Here is a 26,602-nt window from a genome sequence, read left to right as displayed (position 1 = left end):
GTTTCTCAGCGGCACTTTGTGGGGGCTGACCATGCAGTGCTGCTGCGTTTCTACACGGCAGTGGTCCTCTCCCGAATGGACTATGGCAGTGTGGCTTATGGTTCAACATCAAGATCTACGCTGAGTCTTTTAGACAGTGTTCACCATAGTGGAGTTAGGCTGGCAACGGGAGCTTTCCGTACTAACCTCATTCCCAGCCTACTCACTGAAGCGGGAGTTCCATCTTTACGAATAAGCAGGAAGCAGTTACTCCTCAAGTACGCTGCCAAAATTCGTGAAATGCTGCTGCATCCATGCTATCAATACTTCTTTAATACCCAATACCACAAGAGGTACCAAGACCGGCGGAATGCCACACGGCCGGTCGGGATTTAAATTGATAGCTTGTGTCATGAGTTAAATATAGATATCGGTGGTTGTCTTGAGCGGACATTTAGTGAGATACCTCCGTGGTTAGTTCCGCGACCGGATATGCGGTTAGATCTACAGTAATCCGTGGACCCAAGGTGAACACGGATTCCTCCGTTCATCGAAGGTATTTCCAGGACTTCATTCACCAGTATCCGGCCGCGAGACATATCTTCACGGATGGTTCTAAGATCGGAGAAAATGTTGGTTGCTCTTTCGTCACCGATGATTTAAGCATGAAGATCTAGCTTCCTAGTGTACTGTATGTAGTGTGTGTACTGCGGAGCTTTATGCTATCTTAGTTCTGCAATTTTGCACTGGGTGACGAAAGAAACCATTTTCTCATCTGTACCGACTCGTTAAGTTCTCATAATTTATAACTTTCATTTCTGTGTTAACGTTTAACTTGTATAATAGGAATCAATTGAGGGATGTTTCACCATTCTACACTTTATAAAATACATAACATTTATTAAGTGAAAACCGGTTTTGATTCCCGTGGAATCATCATCAGTTCACAGTTAATAAATCAAAAGGATCTTAACAACAATCAACATGAAACCTGCCTTTAAACACACTTAAAATGGTTGACATGGGTTATATGATATAAAAACACGTTACAGTTTAAAGAACGTCCTAGGATCCAGGTAATTCATACAATGTTGAACAGAGTTTTAAGATAATCTATAAATACTTGAAGTTGAGGAATACTGTGAAGTTCTTATTTGTTACTATGGATATAAAAACATATAAATGTTCAAATATTCGTATTCAAATCATCGATGAAGGATAAAAAACATGTATAAAAATTGACGATCTTGTAAAGTGCCGATGTTAAGACAATTTGCAGTTAAAACAATTTGCTAAGGATTGCTGTTAATGTTGTTGTTGTTGTTGTTGAAGTAAAAGTTCAATGTTGGTATGGTCTTGGCTGTGCCAAACCGGTTTTTGAAACTGGTTTTCACTTAATAAATGATATGTATTATATAAAGTGTTGAATGGTGGAACATCCCTCAGTTGATTCATATTATACTCGTTAAGTTGTCTGCCGTCTATTGAAAGCTGTTTCTCGCAACATCCACTGGTGGAGCAGATTCATGACCTTCTAGCCAGGTTAAGTGATGCTGGGACCAGAATCACTTTCGCGTGGCTTCCAAGCCACGTTGGGATTGCAGGAAACAAACTTGTGGATGAAGCTGCAAAGGAGCGGTACTTTTACCTCCAAGACCTATGAATGTACCTGCTAAAAATATTTGTTCTCAGCTACATCGAACCATCTTGGTGTTCTGAGTGTCTAGCGATCCAAACTCCAAACAAACTGAGAGCAATTAATAAGATAACTACTGTGTGGCGGTCCTCTTTCCGGCCTTCATGGAGAGAGGCCATAGTAGGCTGAGGATAGGTCACGGACAATCTACGCACTCTTATTTCTTAAAGAGGGAAGACTCCTCCCTCCCAGTGTGTTCTTGTGGTGTCGACTTCACTGTGGCCCACATTCTCACAGAGTGCGCCAATTTCTCTGGCCTAAGACAGAGCCTCAGCCTGCAGGAGACACTCAAATGCATACTATCCCATGACGTGACTGCTGCTGATTTCGTCATCCACTGTATGTGTCACTGGATTAATCAAGGGCATGTAAATTTCAAGTGCTCTGTTACCCAGGGAACGCATGTTTACTTTTGATTCGTTAGTGACCTTTTCGTCTTAATACAATAATTTTTTTGTTTTATTTTGTACTTTGTTTCGTAATTCCTTCATTGAGCAAATAATTTTGTTTTATTTTAAATTCCTTTTCAACTTTATTTGTTCAGAGAGAATGATTACCTAGTTGTACTTCCACTTTTTTTTTTTTTTGCTAGTTGCTTACGTTGCACCGACACAGATAGGTCTTATGGCGACGATACCACCACCACCACCACCACCACCACCACTCAAAAATAAAAGTACTTCATTAGCTACTTTTAAAAATTTTGCGCTGGCATGTTGGCGTACTGCCAATAATATACAGAACACGTGTCATTCTCAGATGCCATCACATACCACCGGTAGTACAGGCTTTCATACTGATTAGTAGTGAATGGATTTTAAGGTACAGCACCTTTCCAAAAATATAGCTATTTTCATACAGATAGGTCAGTATATTTATTTGGGGCCATGAAATGAAGCAAAATAAACTAAATTTGTTGCACTTTTTGCACCTTTTTTGTGAGATTACTTCCTTTTGCCACCTTTTACGTTCTATTCATGCTCCCGCACATGGTCTCCCAATTTTATCTTAGTTTTTAAAAGAATCTTTTTTCTCTTCTTGAACAGATTTTTAAAATTTTGTTTAATCAGAAGGCAAGTTATGGAAACCACCAGTAATTCATATCCCTGCAAGAATGGCCACCTGCAGCTGTGAAATCAAATCAAAATTTAAACAATGATGCTGCAACAGTTTAAACTAAGTTCAGTCAATAATGGTGTGAATTTAATGGTTCCAGCTATTGACTGTACTCTCTTGTTGGCCGTGTTGGTATTTTACCAGTCCAAACCAGAACGTATTTTTCACAACACAAAATCATGCCGAAGGTTAAGAAGAAGGAGAAGTTGTATGGACTTACAGAAGAAATCAAGATGCAATGTATGGAAACTGATGGCAACATTCTTTGATGTGCCATCTGCGAAGTAAATATTGCAATTGATGACAAGCATAAAAAGAAAAACAGAATAAACCAGCACAACCAGTACAGCAAACATGTAAAAAAACATTGAACCTCACAAGTCGAAACTAAACAAACTACTCTGATACACACCTTTGTTTCAGGATCCGGAAACAGTGATCGTTGCACGAGTTCAGCACGTATCTTGCCAAGGCATAAATCCAGTCAGGAATTCCAGTCCACAACATGAATAATCCTGCATTCAAATTATTCTTTGAAGTACATGCGAAGGTCAATACTGGATGAGAACACATTGAGAAAACATTACATACAGCCAATTTAGGAGAATGTCTTCGAGAAAATAGAAGAGGCTGTCGGCAAGCATTAAGTGGAATTCATTTTAGGTGAAATTGCTGATGACCTTTGGAGATATATTTTGAATATGTTGGTATTTCCATTATTTGGTGAATGGGTGAAACCTATTCTTTTTAAAATGTACCAACTCGAGAAGACAAATTCCTGCACAGTAATGCAATTATTCAATGACTTGTGTATGAACCTGTGACCAGGGTTATACAGTTCGAAAAGTTGAGGCTTGTGGTGACTGATCAATCATGCTACATGCTTTCTGCTTTCCAATACCTGAAGGGCATGTACCCTAACCTCAGGCATAGGACGTATTGCATATGGACTACACCTTGTTTGTGAAAATATCAGGGAGAATTACAGCTGGGCAAATTACTTCATTGCGGCTCTGAAGAAGATTCTCGTAAAGGCTCCCAATCATCAAGTTTTGTATCAAGAAGCTGCTGGACTCCACCTTCCACAGTTTCCTGTCACCACAGGGTGGGGTAAGTGGATAATATGTGCAGTTTTCTTGGGCGAAAACTTTGATAAAATCAAATGCTTCATATGTGCCCTAGATTCAATGGATGCAACTGCCATCAGGCAGGCCCAACAATTACTCAACAACAAGGACCCAGAGTTGGACCATTTTGCAGTGCTTAGCTACAAGGATTTTCTTGATATGATTCAGAGGTTGGAAGAAGTTGATGAGCGTTAGGGAGAATCTTGATGGATTTGCTAAAGACAAATTTGAATTACATTTGAAGAACAATCCAAATGTGTAAGCCTTTTTAACTTTCATTGAACTCCCTTTAAGAGTACTGACAAAATAGGCTCCATTGGTTTCTGTAGATGCTGAGCGGAGTTTCTCTACCTAGGTATACGTAAGGATCTTCTGAGCTCAAAGCGACAGCGACTTACTGTCAGAAACATTGAAATGTTGTGTGTAAACCAATATAAAAAGTTTAATAATTATTAGAACTCAGCAGATTTCATGGGTCCCTCTATGATTAGAGGGGTATCCACGGTATCCCTTGCCTGTTGTAAGAGGCAGCTAAAAGAGGGACTAGAGGGGCTCTCAGTTTGGGAGCATATGTTGGCAGCCACAGGGCCCCTTAGCTGAGTCTGACATTGATTCCAGTTGTAGCAGGATCCTCAGTTACTTCTTCCCTATTAAGAACTAGTATTAGGTTTAATGGTCCACCCAATCAATACACTTCACTTTACAAGCAAAAACTATTTAATATAAAAATATATTAAACATAGTTTGGAACATGTTTTGTCTCATTTGAGACTTCTTCAGCCATAATATCTTGTAGCAGATTACAATGCACATTGTTGCTGTCTTCCCTATCCGACTTTCCTGATCAACTCTTGTTCTCTTCCAACCCCGATGGTGTTAGATTTGCGAGACCTAGGGCGTCTTTCAATTCCATGTCCTTTGTGGACTTTCCCCTTCCTTTGCCCTTGCCTTCATTTTTTGAAGTGTCATACCTCTTCCTTTCTCCTTTTTGACAGGTGTTAAGAGTGGATGGTTGCCTGGTTATCCATCGTGTTGAAACAATAACCACCACACTCACCAAACTTAGCAGGGAATTCAATTTCTATCATTCGACTCCCAGAAGAAATCATAGGTATGCCATGCTATTGAGTTCACCTGGTGGCAGTAATAATTATGGGAAATAAAATGATGAGAAACAACTCCTGAAACCATTAATAATGGTGGGAAAACTAGACGAATGTAGAAATCTCTGCAGTTTCACCAATTTTGTTGTTGATTGCCAAATGATGATGATGAAAATAATAATTTATTTTATTTATTTATCATATCAAAAGCAATAATGTGTACATATAAATACAAACTGTACAATAATTAGACAAATATATAACAACATAACAATCACAACATAAAAGAGAGAGAAAAATAGGTCCCAATGTGATAGATCTAGACTACATACTTAGGTAACTTCCTATCGAGCATGGTGCTTGGAAAAGTAGATGCTGCATTGGTACCTTCATGTGAAGACTGTCTTTAGAAATGACGAACCACAATGGAAGGGTCTAAGAAGACCACAGAACATGGCCGAAGAACAAACATATGGTTGCTGACCAGTAATAATAATAATAATAATAATAATAATAATAATAATAATAATAATAATAATAATAATAATAATAATAATAATAATAATAATAATTGCCTCGTATGACAGACAGGGTCTAATGAGAGTGTTATTCTACCGCCCCCACTCTATATCATCTGACACCATCGGGGTCGGAAGAGAACAAGAGTTGATCAGGAAAGTCGGATAGAGAAGACAGCAACTTCACAGTAAATTATTATTATTATTATTATTTTACATTCCACAATTTAGCCTACTTTTACTGTGTTTTGGAACACTGAGGTACCAGAAGTGTGTCACACGGTAGTTCTTTCATGTGCTGGTAAATTTACAGACACAAGGTCGACGTTATTTGAACACCTTCAAATGCCATTGGACTGAGCTCAGAAGGCCAGCGCTCTACAGTCTGAGGACTCAGCCTGGTGATTACTGGATTAATTAATAATCCTGAAGAGAAGTGACTATTATTTGAGGTAATCTTGACAATAGAAAGTTGCAGGTCAAATGTATACCATGTCTTAAGTAGGCTACTCAAGTAACTTGAGTAAATTTTCAACTGGATTCACCGACCAAGTTGGCTTTACAGTATGAGTCATGTATCTGCAAGATACATTCGGAAGGTAGGCCTATTGGATTTAAATTCCACCACTGTCAACCCTGAAGATGGTTTTCTGTGGTTTTCCATTTTAACACCAGGGAAAAGCTGGAGTTGTATGTTTGTCCCAGTTTGGGAAGCGGGCATTCCTTTTCCAGTTTTGTCGCATCCTTTCACCAAAACCTTACTGTATCAGCATTAATTAGGCATAAGTTTAGGTTTATTTTATTTACTTATTATTTTATCCACAAATCATAAGCTGTACTATAATACCAATGGTGTCGGATTTCCAAATACAAGACTATAAAAATATATGTTACACTATTTAAAGATCCTGTTTAAATCAACACGTGCATGCATACATCAAGTCATGTATTCCAGTAGAATAGGTCTGTTATTGGAAATTATAAATTTTCCAGCTAACTCATTCTTGGTTGCTAACATTTCACTCCAGTGTGTAACTAGCATGTCTACAAAGACGCATGGCTAGTGCCTATATTGGAGACCACTTTACAGGCTACTTGGATCCTCAGGCAGTGCAGGTTATAAACTTCATTTTCCTTGTCCGTATTGAAGATCTACTTGTGATACAACTAAAGGAATTGTATCCTCAGGCAGTGCCGGTGCACTAGGAGAGACTTAGTTTCAGTTACAAAAATTGGTGCCTGCTAGGCCATCAGATGATATAGAGTGGGGGCGGTAGAATAACACTCTCATTAGACCCTGTCTGTCGTACGAGGCAACTAAAAGAAGCCCAAATTGGGAACGTGGGCTGGTGACCACAGGGCTCTTTAGCTGAGTCCTGGCATTGTTTCCACTTACTTGTGTCAGGTCGACGTCACTTGGTCAACTCTTGTTCCTTTCTGAGTGCATCATTATTAGGTTCCAAGGCCTAGGGAGTCTTTTATTTTCATGCCTTTTGTGCCCCTTGTCTTTCTTGACTGATACCTTAATTTTTTGAAGTGACAGATCCCGTCCATTTTTTTCTCTGATTAGTGTTTTATAGAGGATGGTTGCCTAGTTGTACTCCCTCTTAAAACAATAATCACCGCCACACCTGGTATAGACTGCCTTTGGCTCCAAGTAGCCTGTGCAGTGACCTCAGCTATATTCACTGGCCGTGCGTCTTTGTAGGTGTGCTAGTTACCAAATAATGAGTTCAAATTGGCACACTGGGGCGAAATGCTGGCAACCAAAAGTGAGTTACCATACCTGGAAAATTTATAATTTCCAATAATGGATCAGTTATATTAGAATGACAGATTTACTCATTCAGGACAATTATTTGACATTGCCTATGGGAATTGAAGTCTATCATTCAATCAAGTAGTTAATATCATACTTATAAACTTACTTTTACATACAAAGATATTTTACAAACTTTTGAATAAATGGATATTCACCTGCTGTCTAGAAACAGTGTTTCATCAGATACTTTTTGAGTGATATATTCAATCAATCAATCACTACTGATTTGCATTTAGGGCAGTCGCCCAGGTGGGGCAGATTCCCTGTCTGTTGTTTTCCTAGCCTTTTCTTAAATGATTGCATAGAAATTGGAAATTTATTGAACATCTCCCCTGTTAAGTTATTCCAATCCCAAATATTTGCCCCAATTTGTCCTCTTGTATTCCAGCTTTATCTTCATATTGTGATCTTTCCTACTTTTAAAGACATGACTGAAACATATTCGTCTGCTGATGTCATTCCACGCCTTCTCTCCACTGACAACTCGGAACATACCACTTATGATACAGATGTTGATTCCCATAAGGAATCCGAAATATTATTTCCGAATGAGTAAATTTTTTTTTACCAACTGATGAGCCCAGCCTAGTACACGGGGGCAAAACGCTGGCAACCTGGAATGAGTTAGCTGGAAAATTTATAATGTCCAATAATGGACCATTTACATATCACTTAGTCGAGCAGCTCATCTCCTTTCTCCCAAGTCTTCCCAGCCCAAAATTTGCAACATTTTTGTAATGCTACTCTTTTGTCGGAAATCACCCAGAACAAGTCAAGCTACTTTTCTTTGGATTCTTTCCAGTTCTCGAATCAAGTAACTTTTAGAAGCACAGTGCCGATCTACTCTCCAAGAACTTGCTCCATAATACATTTATATATTTGATCGGCGACTTCTTCATAATTTTTTGATCTATCAACGGCCAGTGCTATTCCCTAAAATTATACAGTGTCTCATAATTGGCAGTTGAACTCTTCAAGAATTTGCTCAGCACTATATTTGGATACGCATTTGATTATGGACTTCTTCCCGTACAGTGCTCTCTAACACTTATGTCTTACTAACATTCATTGTTGACACGCAGTATCCTTAAAATTGTACAGTGCCTTATAAACTGCAGCTGATAAATACATGTGTTATAGGGCTTCATATACTGCATCTGACAGTATCATCTAAACTTCATATTTTTACCTGTGCATCTTTCAACTCACAGTACTCCCTAAGGTTTTAGTGCTTCACTATCAGCAAACTACAGAATTCTTTATACTTCACAATTTATTTATCTGTGCATTGTTTTACACCTATTTGTGATCGGCTGATGATGACCAAAAATGCTGGTCGAAACCGGTACCAATTTTAATTAAATAGGAATGTAAACTTACATTTCTTGTTTTAATAGTATTGTAAGGTTGAACCATTTTATACTCTTTTAACTTATTAGTGAACTCACTTCAATACGGAAAAATATGAAATTCTTATCTCTTAATGTTAACTCCTAGCATGGCCAGAATTTGACATTATCAAATTAGGCTGTGTGTTTTATGTGCTTTATCAGTGCTGAGTTAAATGACTAGCAGGAGACAAAAAAAAAAAAAAAAGACAGTTGGTTCATCCAGGACAAGTATCCTTAAAGTATCCTCAGGTACATAGTTGGTTGGGATTAAAAGGATTCAATATCAAATTAATCTGCCCCATAGGTGTAGATTGGTGATGGGATTACAGGCTAAACATTGTTTGGTTAGAAGACACTATAGATCAAATAATCTAATGGTGTATGGGTCTCCATTGAGGCCCTGGTGCAGGTCTTTCGAGTTGAAGTCCATGGCTGATCTATGCATCTGTGAGGAGTGGGCCTTACCTAGGATAAAATGTGATGCTGGAGATGTCAGAAACACCCAGTGCCTGAGCCAGTGGAATTAATCAATGAAGGATAATATTCCTGACGTGACCGGGAATTGAGACCCCTTAATCAAAGGCTGGAATCCCAACCAGTTAGCCACCAAGCCAGACAGTAGGTCCATGCAAAGCATGAAAGTTAAGGTTCCCTAAGTCTCATAACTGAACCTCGCCAAGATCGGAAAAGAACAAGAGGTTTGGCTAACTGTGTCAGAGGACCGTTGCACAAGTAAGTGGAAGCAATGCCAGGTAAACACCTCCTGTAAGTTGTGAGCCCCTAGGTTTTTATTTCTTTCATTGCTGTGTTCTGTGGAATTTGGTTAATGTAGCCAAAGTTTATTTTACAGTAGTTTGTTTTATATTTCTGACCTCCAGCTATTTCTGAGGTCGCTGGAGTCACCCTGGCTAATTTGAGTTTTGGCCAAGGGTTTAAGGCCGATGCCCTTCCTGACACCATGTGATTTTTCAGGGGAAAAGCCGCGGAAAAAAGGATTCAAAAGGTGGCCATAAAGGTGGAAAAGGTGGAAAAGGGTCCAAGGATCGACGCCCCACTTCAGTAAGTATTTAGGTAATTTCTTTTCGAAATATGTACAGTAGAACCTGAGTTTCGCTACTCTGCTGTTGTGGCAAGAGGAGTTCTTAGCCTTCTTTATTCTATTTGCTAATTCCTTAGGTTTTCACACTTGTATGGATAATATTGTAATATATAAAAGAAGTCTTGTAATGTAAATTATTTGAGAGATCAGGCAAACTGTAAAGCAGACATAATACAATGGCAATGAAAACTGAAAACCCCTGGGCATGTGCATGTGTGGTAACTATTTGGGCCTAAACTGGATCTGACATTACTTCTCCCAAATTTCTTTCTTTTATGTTTTCTACAAATGAATAATATATTTTATATTGCTATTTTACTCTAGTGAGGTATTTCAAATGCTTTCCTCTACCACATCTACAAAGCCTACAAATTCCTAATAAAGTCTGTTCCCCTGTGGTTTCACAGTTATTCTCATCATTGGCGATAGTGATGTTTTTGACACAAGCAAATCATTTTTATCATATGGCCTGAAGTGATTGCTTGTTTGCACTTGGGGAATGGTGTGAACTTTTCCCATCACATGTCCAAAAAGGGTATGTTTTCCTCAAATTTACTCTTATCAACATTTGCACATTTTTTAAAATAACTTTGTCCTCTAATTCATGAAGCTCTTTGACTTTTGAAATAATTTTCCTAGATTATATTTCAATACACAGTTTTCTTTAAAACTCCTTCAACTCTGTCCACCACCCCCTTGCCACTAGAGCTAGCAAGAGTTCCACTCATCTGCTACTAAAAAATCTTCCTCAAAATGGCATAAGTTTGATAAAATACACTATTTTTAAATTGCCCGCCACAGTTATCAGTAAATATGTGTCCGACTCCTTGACTGATTGGTCAGCGTTGAGACCTTTGGTTCAGAGGGCCAGAGACCACAGAAACACGCAATAGCGATTACAACCCTCCATATAGGGTTGGCGTCAGGAAGGACATCCGGCCGTAAAACAGGATGAAATCCACATGTGCAACACCATTGTGGGAAAAGCGGTAGAAAAAGAAGTTTTCTACCTGACTATTCTAACTCTTGTTCTCTTTGGATCCCAGAAAACAGATTCCCTGAGCATTTATTGCAAAGTTTGCCAATATATACATACATATATATATAAAAGTTTATTTTTCATATCATTTAGCAAAGCAGACTTATTTTTTATTTCATTATACATTCCAGCAGGTTATTAATTTTCCAAAATATATTCTTAAAAATTCACTATAACTCAATGCCACCTCGTTAATAAAGAAATCTGTGCCTCCTAGCAAATATGGTTTGGTACGTACCGGTTGTGAAACAGTATTGGTGAAGAACACATCAGCAGAGGGACACTGCAACTGCAAACGTTCGGGTAGTTTTGGATAACTGGAGTACTCTTTTAATGCAGATAGCTTTCAGTGATTCCGGTCTTCTCAAATTAGCATATGCTCAGTCCGACTCGTTGGCTGAACAGTCAGCGTATTGGCCTTCGGTTCAGAGGGTCCCGGGTTCGATTCCCGGCCGGGTCGGGGATTTTAACCTTAATTGGTTAATTCCAATGGCGCGGGGGCTGGGTGTATGTATTGTCTTCATCATCATTTCATCCTCATCAAGACGCGCAGGTCACCTACGGGTGTCAAATAGAAAGACCTGCACCTAGCGAGCCGAACCCGTCCTGGGATATCCCGGCACTAAAAGCCATACGACATTTCATTTCAGCATATGCTCATATTTCTCTTAGAGTATAGCAGGCTATTGGAGCAATCTTTATGTGAAAGAGTCATAGTGCTGTTCGTAGAGACAATTTCTTTGAATTTCATATGTCAAGTATGGCCTTGGTTACTGCGATGCACCTTTCCTCATGTCCTTCATGAATGTTTTGCCTATAATTTGCAGAGTCTGTCCCAGATACTTGTAGGATTTTACCCGTTCCAGTTGTACGCTGCCATAGATGAAGACGTCCATTCTTGACTCTCTCCCATCTCTCCTGAACTTCATAACCTTGGTTTTACTGGTATTTATATCCAACCTGTTCATTTGCAACCATCTGTCAAGTCCATTTTGCAGTTCGAACTTTCTTTTTGACGTCGGTATCATGCCATCTGCATAGAGATATATTGTACTTTCATTGGACACTACCTCCGGGATAACATCATGAGTCAAAAGATTGAACACCAAAGGACTGAGCGGATCCCCTCGGACGACACCATGGTGGACCCAGCCTTCTTTCAGATGCCAGGCATGAACACTGATGAATGGAAATAGTCAGAATTTGCTCTTCGGCACGTGTATACCAGGGAGACTGTTCCATTATAGAATAAGCTGCCTCTGTGGATCAGTGGTAGAGTGTCGGTCTCTGGATCCCAAGATAGCGGGTTCAAACCCGGCAGAGGAAGTCGGATTTTTGAAGGGCGGAAAAAAGTCCATTCGACACTCCATGTCGTACAATGTCGGCATGTAAAAGATCTCTGGTGACACATTTGGTGTTTACCTGACAAAATTCATTAAATCTCAGCCATAGACGCCCAAGAGAGTTTCAGTTTACTCGGTCTGCCATCTAGTGGGCCTAGAGTAATACGGAACGACGAAATTGATGAGCAGACAGCCAGATGGTGTCAAATCGAAATGTCTGCACATGGTAGCTGAGGCCATATAATAATAATAATAATGACAACAACAACAACAACAACAACAACAACAATAATAATAATAATAATAATAATAATAATAATAATAATAATAATGGCTTAACGTTGCACTAACTATTTTTACGGTTTTCTGAGACGCCAAGATGCCAGAATTTAGTCCTCCTGGAGTTCTTTTACGTGCCAGTAAATCTACTGACATGAGCCTGACGTATTTGAGCACCTTCAAACACTACCGGACTGAGCCAGGATCGATCCTGCCACGTTGGGGTCAGAAGACCAGTGCCTCAACCGTCTGAGTCACTCAGCCCAGCCCCACCATAGATTCTGCATCCTAAGAGTATATGACCAGCCATCAAATTGTTTGAGTGCACTTTTTGGTCAGATATGCGAACAGTATCATATTTTGTCTTGTAAGGCTAGAATCAATTCTTTGGTGTTCTGTGCAATATTTAATAACATTCACTACAACTGAAGTTTTCATGTAGTACTGTAATAACAAGGTTACTTTAACAGATGGTACTTTTTATCCGCGAGGGCTGTTCATAAAGTAGTAGCAATATTGATAGAACAAAATATTTAATGAACTAACAAGTACTGCATTACACGTCTTCAATGTAGTCACCCGCAAAGTCTATTACCACCGAGCTCGATAGCTGCGGTCGCTTAAGTGCGGCCAGTATCCAGTATTTGGGAGATAGTAGGTTCGAACCCCACTATCGGCAGCCCTGAAAATGGTTTTCCGTGGTTTCCCATTTTCATACCAGGCAAATGCTGGGGCTCTACCTTAATTCAGGCCATGGCCGCTTCCTTCCCACTCCTAGCCCTTTCCTGTCCCATCGTCGCCATAAGACCTACCTGTGTCGGTGCAACATAAAGCAACTAGCAAAAAAAAAAAAAAAAAAGTCTTATTACCTTTTTGCCAAATGTCGGGAAGCCGTTGGGAACCATTGGCAAGGCGTTCTCTGTTGATGACAGTGATGGATGCAGAGTACAGATGCCCCGTCTGGAAATCGGCAGCCTTGGAGGGGTTCCTTCAATATTGGAAACAGGTTGAAGTCACAATTACTCATGTCTGGTGAGTACAGAGGGTGTTCCAAGACCTCATTCTGACCCGCACCAAACGCCTTGACCCATCATGCAACCATCCTATACAGGGATGCATTCTCGCCTCAGGCTTCACATAATCTTTGATAATATTCTGATGAATTTTTTGCCACGTACAACCTCGATTTTAATCCACGAATGTCGATCACCTTTTGAAAATTTGCTTTAGAGTGGTGAAATTGACACACTTCACTTCAGGACTACACAGCAACAACACTCCCAACTGGATGCCCGTCAAATGCACACTACACATCGACAACAGCGCCGCCTGTCCGCTCCCATATCCTACTTGCGCATGGCCGATCTCCTGTGATTGTGTGGACCACGTTGCTGCTACTTTATATACAGCCCTTGTGTAAAGCTCATCAGATAGGGTTGCCATAATTCTCTTCCACAAAACTGGGACAGAAGTATACATGCAAATTATTAGGAACAAAAGACCTCTTTCACACTAAGTAGATTAATTTGTAGTTACACTAGTAAAGGTTTCTCATTATACCAAACATTTTTCAGAAGACTGTACTTTGTCAACGTACTTGGATTCTTTATAAATTTCAGAGCAATATACATATGACACATTATACTGATTGTCTAGGATGGCCCTAATGGGTGACAGCATTAATCTGTTCTATAGAAATACAATAATAATTATTATAATTTCGTGTGGCTATTTCTAGCCGAGTGCAGCCCTTGTAAGGCAGACCCTCTGATGAGGGTGGGCGGCATCTGCCATGTGTAAGATAAGTGCGTGTTATTGTGGTGGAGGATAGTGTTATGTATGGTGTGTGAGTTGCAGGGATGTTGGGGACAGCACAAACACCCAGCCCCCGGGACATTGGAATTAACCAATGAAGGTTAAAATCCCCGACCCGACCGGGAACCAAACCCAGGACCCTCTGAACCAAAGGCTAGTACGCTGACCACTCAGCCAACGAGTTGGACTAGAAATACAATGGAATCTACACACCGACACGGGCATCAAGCAAAGCGGAAACAGTCTTGGAAATGGTATTCTAAACGTGTCCAGCATTGTTATTTCTGCCATCGGATGTACAACATGTGAGTTATTACTCCAAGACGGACAGGAAAGCAACTGCTTGATGGCGGGAGTTCAAATGTATTTCAGTATTGTAGCATAACACATCCAATGGATAAGGAGACGAGCTGCTTGACTAAGCGGTATTCTCCAAACTGTCAGTGTGGAGATGATGTGGAATGACATTAGTAGAAGAATAAGCTTGAGTGGTGTTTTAAAAGTAAGAAAGATCATAATATCGTCGTTGCGCCTGCAAAAACCACTGTGTGAAATGTTTTAGCTTACAATTTTGGCCTGTAAGGTTCTGTCATCTAAGGTTCAGTATTGTGTGAATATCATCAAGGAATTCTCGCTCTTAGTAATATATGTGCTGCGGGACAGAATTTTTCCAAAAATATTATCACATAGCAGCTCCGCAGGTGTAACAACAATGTTTGTTTGTCCAACCCTTGTCCCGTTTCCCTACGGGGTCGGGTATGAGGTGAGATGAATCTGTCGTGGTGGGTTTTTTATGACCGGATGCCCTTGCTGACGTCAGCCTCATCAGAGGAGTTAATGAGATGAAACGAATGACGTGATATATGATAGTAGGAAGAGAGAGGGTGAAACCCGGTTCTGGCACATAGCCTACTGCTGCCGAATAACACCAAGGGGTCTGCTCAAGGCTGAACGTCTCCATCCGATGGACGAATCACCTTCAACAGTGTCATATGCCCTCACTCATATGAGCAATATGGAGAGGTTTGGAATTTAATCCAGGCTTTTGGCACGCACTTTAGTGATTAGAAATTGTATACCATAACCTCCCCTACCCTGACAGCCAACATTCTGATAGTGAAAATGTTTTCGACCAACGGGACTCAAACCAGCTAACCCCAGTGTCAGACCGTTCAGACTTGAACACCTTGATGATCATGGCCACCAGGTGGGCTTAAGAAAGATCATAATATGAAGATAAAATTGGAATTCAAGAGGACAAATTGGGGTAAATATTTATTTATAGGTGAAGAAATTAGGGATTGGATTAATTTATCAAGGGAAATGTTTGATAAATTCAAAGTTCTTTGAAATCCTTTCAGAAAAGATTAGGTAAATTATTGATAAAGAGTATCTGCCATCTGGGCAACAGCCCTAAATTCAGATCACTTTTGGTCGGTTGGTCGGTTATAATAGATAAGTAAAATTAAAAATCCACCTTTGCAATACTAATATTAAACTAAATGTTATAACATTTACTTGGAAATAGTTTCAATGCTGGTGAGCATCATCTTTAGCCAAATATGAGAACAGGCAATTGTAAATATACATATCATCATTATAGCAATGCACATATAAATACTCTTAATATGGGACTTATTATGCCCCTAAAAGTATCTGGAAAATAAAACTTCAAATAATCACAATTTCAAAATCTTGGAGTCATGATTAGAACGACGCTTAACACAATATAATTTTTTTCACTCAAGTTAGAACTTTGAAAGTATTGAGCTCGACTTAGAACTGTAAGATTCTCAAATAAATAAAAAGTCTTCTCATAAATGAAATGTTAGCGGTATACAACGTTCGAACTACATATGGAGTTTCTCTGTAAATATGACAGTCACAATTAGAATGACACTTAATTATTTTACTCAAGATGGAATCTTGAAAGTCCTGAGTTCTACTTAGAGTAGGAAGATTCTCAATTTAAATAAAAGGTCTTGTCACAATTGATCAGTAGCAAAAATGATGAAACATATATAAAGTTTCTTTATAAACATTAATTACAGTCATATCAATGAGAAGTGCAAAGGTTACTTACATAAGTCCCTGAAATTGGTGATACAGACTTGCTGTCATGGTTTCTCATGACCTGTTATTTAAATTAATTAATACTCTGTTTTACTTGCAGTTGGTGGGTCTTGTCAAACCTTTGGATTTGACAGATGACCAATTACGAGAGATCATGAATCAGTTTGAGGAAGATATAAAGAAAGGCTTAGGTAAGGATACTCATGAGGACGCAGTTGTCAAATGCTACCTGACCTACATTCAAGATCTACCGACTGGTAAAGGTAAGGTATAGAGTATATAGTAATTGAGGCTTTCATGGCCAGCGTTACAGATCATGTCAGTGTTTTCCGGGCTTGTAGGCCATGGTCCAGGAGCATGTGATGGTCCCAATGTTTCACCAAAGACTGCGTTTGGCATTATCGAGGGTTCTGACTGACTTCGATAGCAGCGAAGCTTACAGTGGAGTGAAGTGGTGTTGTAATTCCACTTCATTATATAGTGCAGGCTACAGTGTGATGTTCCCCTATTGGTCCAGGGGACACTGTCATATGCCTTTTCAATGTCAATGAATGTCATCACCATATCATTCCCATACTCCAGTTGCTTTTCCATTAGTTGTCTCATAATGAAAATGGGCTCTATTGTTGACCTTCCACTTCTGAAACAAAACTGATTTTCCTGTATCTGATTTTCAACCCTCAACCTTATACTACTTTCCATATCCTCTCCATTATCTTAGCAATATGGGATATCAGAGTAATTACTCTGTAGTTCTTCAATACTTTCTTATCGCCTTTCTTGAAAATTGGGATGATTATTCCTTTTTGCCAATCATCAGAGACCTCCTTTTTCTCCCAGATAATCTTGAGAACTCTATATGTCCACTGCAGGCCTACAGCTCCAGCTGCCTTCATCATCTCCACTGAAATTTCATCTATTCCAGCAGTTTTTCCTTTCTCCATCTTTCTTACTGCCATTTCAATTTCATTCATTGTAATTTCCTTACCGGTATCCATTTCTTCATCAACTAATTGCCCTTCCTGGTCGTCCATTGAATGACTGTCATTAGTTCTCACGTTCAGCAACTTCTGAATATACTCTCTCCATCTATTTCTTATTTCTTCTGGCTCGTATGGAAATTCTAAAACTCGCTTTGCTCGTTTTATAAATATACTTGTGTCTTAATTATTGCCATTATAGGCTTGTTGCATAATATACTATTAACACACTGATTTTAGTGCCAGAGTCCAGTTTTATTTCAGTATAGAAAGCATTCAATAAATCCAATACACTATAACATTGTGGTTGTACTTTATTTTCACCTAGTGGTTCTAGGGGTGTCTTACCCCCATAATATTTTATTCCAGATATTGTTATGACTGGCATTTTTATTTTGGTATGTGATAAAATTATTTTCATATTTTGATAAATGTGCATAATATGAGTTTTAGGATATCTTGTAAACAGTATGTAATAAAGCATTTCTGTTTTTCCCCCACTGAATTCTACACATTAATATTAGCATTGTTCACTAATTTTAGCGTGGTAAAAAGTTTTGATTCATCATCATCATCGTTGACTACCTCCAGTTGGTCGGATATGATGTATCGAGCCCCCTCCATCTTTGTCCAACCATAAACCACTGTTCCCTCATAATCTTCTCCCAGTCTTGTCCTCGCTCCTCAACATCTTTCTTCACCAGATCAGTCCATTTTCCTTTGGGTATGCCCACTGGTCTTTTTCCTTTTACTTCTTTTTCACATTCTCTTCTTGCAGTCCTGCTTGCACTCATCCTTCTTACACAGCCAAACCACTTCAGGATTGCTTTCTGGATCCTCTGTAATAGGGAGTCTCCTATTCCCACCTCCTCTCGGACTTTTTCATTCCTGAATTTGTCTTTCCTGGTCTTCTGTGTCGTAGTGCATAGGAACTTCATTTCTGCAGCTTGGAGTTTTGAGTTGTCTTGTCTCGAATCATGATGAAATGAATTCAAATTTCCTTAAATTTACATTAAATCTTAGAACACCAGTGTATGTATAAAATATCTAATTACATAAAATCTGTACATGTTACAGCAAAACAGTTGTTGTTTTCAAAATCAGCACTGTTTTCCATATGAACCACATATTTTCACCAAAACTGGAAAATCATTGCAGGCTAGTATAATCATAGCTAAAATTCTATGTAGAATCTAATAAAGAGTTGCGTCTCTTATAAAGATAAGGTACAAAGCATCCAAGAAGGAGACGTTTGCGAAGCTACAGTTGCCTTTCACAACGTGGTATTCAGCTGTTGGGTGAGCGGGAGCCATATTAGCTCCTGAGATGAGCCTTCCGACTATCACTGAAATTTTTATAAAGTGAATCACAGTATTGCATGTTGTCAACTTTAATCAGTTTAGCTTCAGTACTCACTTCAAGTATACCAAGCGAGATAGCCATGCGGTTAGGAGCGTGCAGCTGTCAGCTTGCATTCGGGAGATAGAGGGTTTGAACCCCACTGTCGGCAACCTGAAAAGATTTTCCTTGGTTTCCCAGTTTCGCACCAGGCAAATGCTGAGGCTGTACCTTAATTAAGGCCACAGCCGCTTCCTTCCCATTTCTAGCCCTTTCCTATCCAATCATTGCCAGAAGACTTATCTATGTTGGTGCAACATGAAGCAACTTATAAAATAAAATCACTTCTGTGACGTCTTCAAAACAAGTTATTAAGAGGAAATGCAAATCATTGGACATTGAAACGAAAGTTAGAATAATTGAGAGGTTTGGGAAAGGTGAACTGGTGGCAGTGGGCAGTGACGAGGAAGAAGAGACTATATCTTGATCTTATATTTCATTATAAACTGCTCTTAAATCAACAGAAACCCTCATGCAGTCTATGGAGCAAGTAGATGAAACTTCATTTTTGGGCATTTTTGATCTCCCAAGGATTTGTTTGTGGAATAGTCAGCCTGAAGGCTGGTTGGATCCTTAACAGCTCTGCCATCAGATGTCATAGATGTCCTAGACATCTCTCAAAGGGCGAACAAGGGAAATGAGGAGTGAGGTAGTTTCCCATTGCTTTCCTTACTGAGCTGGAATATTCTATTACATCACTCTGGCAAGCCCACTGAAATGTATGCACCAATTGATCCTATGAGCAACATTTTCACACCATTCATAACAGGGACTGGCTGCATAAAGAATGGCACTACTTGCATTGTTCATACCTCAGTCACTTTCATATCGTCAAAGCCAAGGATGTGAATGAGATAGGTCAGTGAAAGTAAACATTTTTTTAAGAAGACATAATTCACTGTGAATGCTAGGTCCCACCAGTAAAGGCATTGGGCATCAGAAAAAGAATTACGGGTAGTAAAGTTTAGAAGAAAGTCCACAAACTTCTTTAGGAAAAAGAAAGGTAGAAACAAGTCAAACTGGTTATCCGTCTTTTCCAATTATCTGTTCCTATCCTCCTCTTCTTTAGGATGGATAATCAAGGTTCTACTCTATTATTAAATTTATATGCAAAACAAAGTTCATATTATTTTTAAAGATATTTTATTGAATTTTATTCACACATTCCTTCTACTTACTCACAGGACTCAGTATGGACAATTTCAGTTCATTGTATTAAATATTATTTTCTTCTTCTTGCAGAAAGTGGGAGATATCTAGCTCTTGATCTTGGAGGAGCAAATTTTCGTGTAATTGTGATCAATATATCAAGAAAGCATTTTGACATGAAATCCAAGGTGTATGCAGTTCCCCACTCATTGATGGTGGGATCGGGGGAAAAGGTAAGCTACTTGATCAATGAGTCATAGGGTTCGAATGTTCAGGACCAAAAAATCGTCCAAATATAGCTAAATATGACCCCAAAAAGTGGAAAATATGACCAAACATATATACTTCTATCGAATAACTTTTGCTTAGATCTTTTATACAGTGAGTTTCTCTCACCTGTTGGCTGGCAGGCGCACCCAGCTTATCTGCCTCCCGTTGAGTCATCACTCCCCACTCCGTGGCATAGATAGCCCTTAGCTCACTTTTCCCGTGCATGACATGCGATTAACAATTGAGTCGTCCAGTTGCAAAACCCGTTATGTGCAGACAAACAATTTTTTCAGGAAGCGCAAAAAACGGTCATATGTTATGCAACAAGGATAGGAGGTTGAAATTTTGTAATTAAACAGTAAGCGTTCATCTTCGTCATACCACAAAATATCCACATAATTTAACTTATTGAACCCATGTTTTTTGCAAAGAACATTTGGGCATAACGAGTTTTGCAGCAGTTTTGTGGAGATAAAAGAGATGTGCAGCAGTATATGGAATAGAGTGTGCAGATTTATGGTGAAAGTGTTTCAGTAGCTACGTTTGAAAGTATTACACTATGAAAATAGCATGAATGGAAGGAATTTAGGTTGGGATATAATGTTTTGATATCTAATCCCTGCTCTTTGATTTAATGGTTACATCAAGAAATCATCACTCATTCAAAACATTTTATAATTTCTTTAACATTCTGTACAGTTATATTAACAATCTGTTATTGTCTTCAACAAAATCTCCCACATCAATGTCATAGTCTGGTATTTCGCTGTTTAAATTTTGCCGCTGGTCAAACAGTGCCTTGTAGAACGTGCGGTCATCTTTCTTTAATTTCAGTTTCCATCCAGTCCACAAGAACTTCACCATTAGAGTCGTCCTTGTTATATCCCCAAAGATGATGATGATGATGACTATTGAAATCTCTGAGATATGTAGTAGGATACTGCAGAGAAGGTATAGGAGGATTAGGCCAAGTAATATCTGGTGGCTTGTACACATTAACTATTGTCAAGTTTTCAATGTTAACTGTAGTAGTAAAAATGTCATTTTCAAAATTTACTGATAGTAATTGGTAATTTGTTATATCATTCCTGACATAAGTTGCAAGGCCATAATTTTGATGATAGTTAGACGCTACTAATTTAAAGCCTGGAATTTTCCCCCTACTCTGTAACTGTAGTTCGTCTGCTGTGTGAGTTTCTTGAAGCACGATGACATCAACTGCATATTTCGGTGCAATCCTGGAAAGGTACTCACATTTCGCTCGACTAATCCCTTCGATATTCAATTGACAAATGTGCAGCGATGGTCCAGTTCTACGGACTTGAAGGTCCTGAAAAGGACCACACATCTCCTTCTTGTTCGCTCTTTGACCGAGAGGTCGTTTCTGACAGTTCGGTCTCAACTTATCACTGTTGCTTTCTTAGCACCACCCGAGGGACACGTATAGGGCAGCGTAGTGGTTAAACCTACGGACGTGCACCTCCAGCCCTAAGACGATCAGAAGCTCTCCTAAAGGTTTTGGAAGAACATTCAGGAGAACCCCCAACTACCCATCCATCAAGATATTACGCACACTGAACATCATCGACTGAAATCAAGGAAACCACCCTGGCGTACAGCAATGGATCTTGAAAGAACCTCTTTTCATGTTAACAGTTCATGGAAAGCCCAGTGGGATCAGTCTTCAGTAGTGAACAAACATCTGGTTGAGAATCCTTCTAAACGAGTACAAGGATTTGATCTTCCAAGACGACAGTGGAGAATCATCAATCGGATAAGAACTGGACAAGGCAGATGTGGTTATCTGTTGTGCAAATGGGGTTGGACTAGCTCTGCAGATTGTGATTGTGGTGCCTCTTCTCAGTCAATCCACCACATTGTTGCTGACTGCTCAATTCGAGCTTTCATAGGAACGCTAATGGACATTCACCACACATCGGATGAAGCAGTTGATTGGGTCAAAATGCTAGACCTAGAGTTATAGTATTGTATGGACTTGTGACTATGCACATTTACCCTGAACTATATACATGTGTGTACATAGATTCATCATACGATAAATAATAATAATAATAATAATAATAATAATAATAATAATAATCATTCCTTATCCACTCTTCCCCGTAATGTTTGGTCAGCAGTGTGTGCAGGTCAATGAGCTTTTCTTTCTTAAAAGGAACCCCTTCCTCCACTGGTACTGGCACAATAGCAGAAAAGGGTTTCCCATGGTTCAATATGCTTTTTGCTTCCACCACAATTGCTGTTATAGTTTGCTTCACTTGTTATCACACAGTTGCCTGATTTTGTTCGTGTACGTATGATCCTCTTACAGGGTTCTGTGACATAACGAGCTTTGCTGCATAACACACGCTGGACATAACGACTTTTGCAGCCGTTCTGTTATTTGTCACCTTTAAACATATAGATTAAATGGCCTTTTCTCACATATTACATTACTGGATTGTGTATTATGGCGGTGATAACTCATTTTGAGAAAAAAATGCACATAACGGGTTTTGCAACTGGACGACTCAAGAATGAAGAAAATAAGAATTCAGAAAATTAGTAATTAAGAATTAATAAAATAAGCTCGTACCATGACAAATGCTTGTACCTTATGACAGGAGATATTGGAAATGTTCTCCTTTTAACATTTCTGTAGCCCACCATGCTGAGCCCAGCTTCTTGTCCAAGTCATCTTAGGGAGTTTGTAGGTGTATGTTCTAATCTTTCTGTGATTTCATTTACTTTTTCCTCGTTAAGTACACGTTTTTTAACACTTCGCTTCTCATCGAGTAAAGGACCAGTTTCTCTCAATTTGTTTACGAGTTTCTTTATGGTCTCTCTATGTGGGGGGGGGTGTACACCTGGAAATTGTCGTACACATCGTATTATCGTACATAAATACCCTTTCCTGTACCGTGTACACATGTGGAGGCATTATGAGGATTACACCGTGAAGTAACACTTCACAACTCCAGAACAGTTTGAGCGACAGATCAACATTTAATACATGTTTTAAGCACAGACCTGAACTGTCAAGTGCGGGCATTCCCGTGCTGCTGCTGTGCTGTGTAACAGGAAGTGATGAGTCAATGGGAGGCAGATAAGCTGGGCGCGCCTGCCGGCCAACTGATGAGAGAAACACTGTATTCGAGATAAAATTCATTATACGTTCATACCCTACACTGACTGAGCAAATGTCATGGGATAGCGGAGCACTGATGCGCAGGTGTGCTGCGCACCACACGCCCCCTGTGCCAGCGGCAGTTGTATAGGAGACCTTGTGAGCAGTGGCTGTGTATGTGACAGGTGTAACATGGAACGTCGTCGTGAGTGGGGTATGGTGGTCGGTGCCTGACAGATGGGAAGTGCGATTTCGGAAGTGGTGCGGGAATTCGGCTTCACATGATCAACCGTGTCCAGGGTGTATCGTGAATGGTTGAACGCGGGTGTGCTTCCACAACAGAAGAACGACCGGCCGTCCAGCCACCCTCAATGACCGTGACCGGCGACATCTGAGACGGATTGTCAATGGTGCCAGACGGGCAACCATGCAACAAATCACGGCTCAATTCAACACAGGCCGTCTGCCAGTGGACAACCTTACTTGGGTCATCTTCAGCCATTTCATGGTTTCAGCTTGTCAAAACCTTAAAAACACAAACATAACCAAAAATCATACAAAAGAATATATTTTTAAAAAATATTGAAAGCACTTATTCATGAAGTATTGTAGAAAAATATCAACTGCATTAGAAATATCGCGACCGAGTGAGTTGATCGTGCGGTTAGGGGCGCGCAGCTGTGAGCTTGCATTCGGCAGAACCCTACTGTTGGCAGCCATGAAGGTGGCTTTCCATGGTTTCCCACTTTCACACCAGGCAAATCGTCATCATAAGACTTATCTGTGTCGGTGTGACATAAAACAAATTGTTTAAAAAAATTGTTCTGTAGGAAAGTTGTTACATATTTTTACTTTTTTTTAATTTACATTATGACGAGTTGAAACCTTTCAAGACCAATTCATTCTTATGAACTTTTAGAGTGGTGTTTTTTCTAGAGCATTTCTATAAACTGTATATTCTTTTTCAAGACTGAAGAGGCTCAGTAGGGCCAAAATATGTATCTTTAATGGGTTTTTAATCAATATATTTGTATTGACCAAGGTGGACTACTGAAATTACACATTTACTTTACTTTAAGTCAATACAGAACAATTACGAGATTCTTAAACTGCAAAGCCCTGAAGATGGTCTTCCATGGTTTACCCTATTCACACCAACCAAATGCTGGGGTTGTACCTAAATTAAGGCCTTGGCTGCTACCTTCCCATCCTTGTATCACCAAAATCCTTTGATTTATTAGTGTGACCACTAGGAAAAAAATCTCCGTATGTGTTTGTCCTGTTCCTTGTCTTCCGACTGTATTCATCTGTATCTTTTTGTTTCTTCTCTTTTCTTCTGTTTATCCAGCTTTCTTCACATTTTACAATTACTGCGTCAAGACTAAGGATTACCGGGCGAGTTGGCCGTGCGGTTAGGGCCATGCAGCTGTGAGCTTGCATCCGAGAGATAATGGGTTCGAATCCCACTGTCGGCAGCCCTGAAGATGGTTTTCCGTGGTTTTCCATTTTCTCACCAGGCAAATGCTGGGTCTGTACCGTAATTAAGGCCACGGCCATTTCCTTCCTACTCCTAGCCTTTTCCTATCGTATTGTCGCCATAGGACCTATCTGTGTCAGTGCAACGTAAAGCAAATTAAAAAAACAAAAAATCTGTCTACGTGGGACTCTCACTGAGTTGTGAAGCCTGCCTTTGTAATGAAGGTGGGAAACAGAACCGAGCTCATAAAGTGCTGACAAGAAATGGACATAGAAGTAGGATTGATGGAGTCAGCCAGTCTATTTTAAGACGGCAGAGATTTTCCTCATCGTTTCCTGTTTTATTCCTGTTTTTGCCTCTTCCCACACTGACCTATCATGTTTTTTCTATTGTGTGTGCCTTTCGACATTCCTATCCTTCTGTATATGATTAGATTTCATAAAGGTTGATCATACAACCTGTGCCTGAAAAGTTCGGTGAATGGTTGCCTAGGTTGTACACCGTGCTAGTTCGGACGATGCATTCGTGCATACGCATTGCAAGACATGACACCAAGTGCCCCTTATAAGTCAACTCAACACAGTTAAACAGAGTTGAACACTGCAACACATCGCACGGAGTCAGTGTGAGGACTCGTTTCATTGCACAATGGAGTGCAAAATGGAGCAACGCGTTAACATAAAGTTTTGCTTCCACCTAGGCAAAACAGCAACGGGGAGATTCATTGATGTTTGTCACCAAAATATGGAGGTGTTGAAAACCATCATTACAGGAGACGAGTCGTGGCGCTACCAGTATGATCCGGAGACCAAGAGACAGTCAGTGACGTGGTGTTCAGCGTCTTCTCCGCCTCCCAAGAAAAGTCAGCCCACAAAGTCCCAGATTAAGACAATGGTGATCGCCTTTTTCAACAGCAATGGTGTCATTCATCATGAATTTGTACTCCAGGGTACACCTGTCAACGCGGAATTCTACAAGGGAGTTTTGAAACGGCTACTGCAATGCATCAGATGGGTTCAGGCTGAACTGTACCGGAGTCGACAGTGGAAGCTCTTCCACGACAATGCCCATCCGCACACCGTGATCCGCGTGACCCAGTTTCTCGCTGAATGCCAGGTGACTGTTCTTCCACACCCTCCGTATTGTCCGGATTTGGTGCCGGCAGATATTTTTTTTGTTTCCCATCTTAAATAAGCCCTGAAAGGCCACCGGTTTGACAATGTAGCAGGTATCCAACAATGTGTAACAAGGGTTCTCCGGGAGATTCCAAAAGAATTGTTTGCTGCCAGCTTCCAGCAGCTTTACAGTCGATGTCAAAAGGGTATTGTAGCTAACGGAGATTACTTTGAAGGCCAGTAAAGGAGTTTTGTGTGTAACTTACCTTGTCTTTATTTCATGAGACCATTCACCGAACTTTTCAGACATAGGTTGTATTTGGTGCAGCAGCTTACTTGCTCCCAATACAACTAGAGGGACAATACCAATGGGATTTGTCAATTTCTGTAAAAAGTTCAACCTGAAACACTCTAAATAAGTGTGTGTATATGCTATGAAGTATCCTTAGAAATCATTCATACAGCCAGTATAGAATTCATGAACATCAGTCTAAAAATGAAACTGAAAGGAATTTTTTTTGTAGTTTTAATATTTTGATAATCTCAATGAACAATGATTTAAGCTTGGATTTTTAATTGTAATTTCTCTATTTTTTGTGCTTTAAAAATATAATTTCATATCCTAACCTAATTTTATTGTAAGCTTCATAATTCTAGGCAGCTTTCAAATAAGGCAAATAAAGTAT

At 39.7% G+C, this 26,602-nt stretch overlaps 1 protein-coding gene across 1 annotated transcript in view; it reads left to right on the top strand.

Annotated features, from left to right (window-relative positions):
- Positions 1 to 3,978: 3,978 nt before the first annotated feature.
- Positions 3,979 to 26,602, top strand: part of LOC136884126 (hexokinase type 2) — a 92,161-nt gene continuing 69,537 nt past the window's right edge. The window contains exons 1-4 of the mRNA XM_068229799.1: positions 3,979 to 4,098; positions 9,725 to 9,811; positions 16,501 to 16,663; positions 20,021 to 20,160. Of these exons, the coding sequence (XP_068085900.1) occupies positions 3,979 to 4,098; positions 9,725 to 9,811; positions 16,501 to 16,663; positions 20,021 to 20,160 (510 nt within the window). The remainder of the gene's footprint in view (positions 4,099 to 9,724; positions 9,812 to 16,500; positions 16,664 to 20,020; positions 20,161 to 26,602) is intronic.

Source organism: Anabrus simplex, chromosome 12, assembly GCF_040414725.1.
Source record: "Anabrus simplex isolate iqAnaSimp1 chromosome 12, ASM4041472v1, whole genome shotgun sequence".
Classification (NCBI taxonomy): domain Eukaryota; kingdom Metazoa; phylum Arthropoda; class Insecta; order Orthoptera; family Tettigoniidae; genus Anabrus; species Anabrus simplex.
This window is presented reverse-complemented; position numbering and strand designations above follow the sequence as displayed.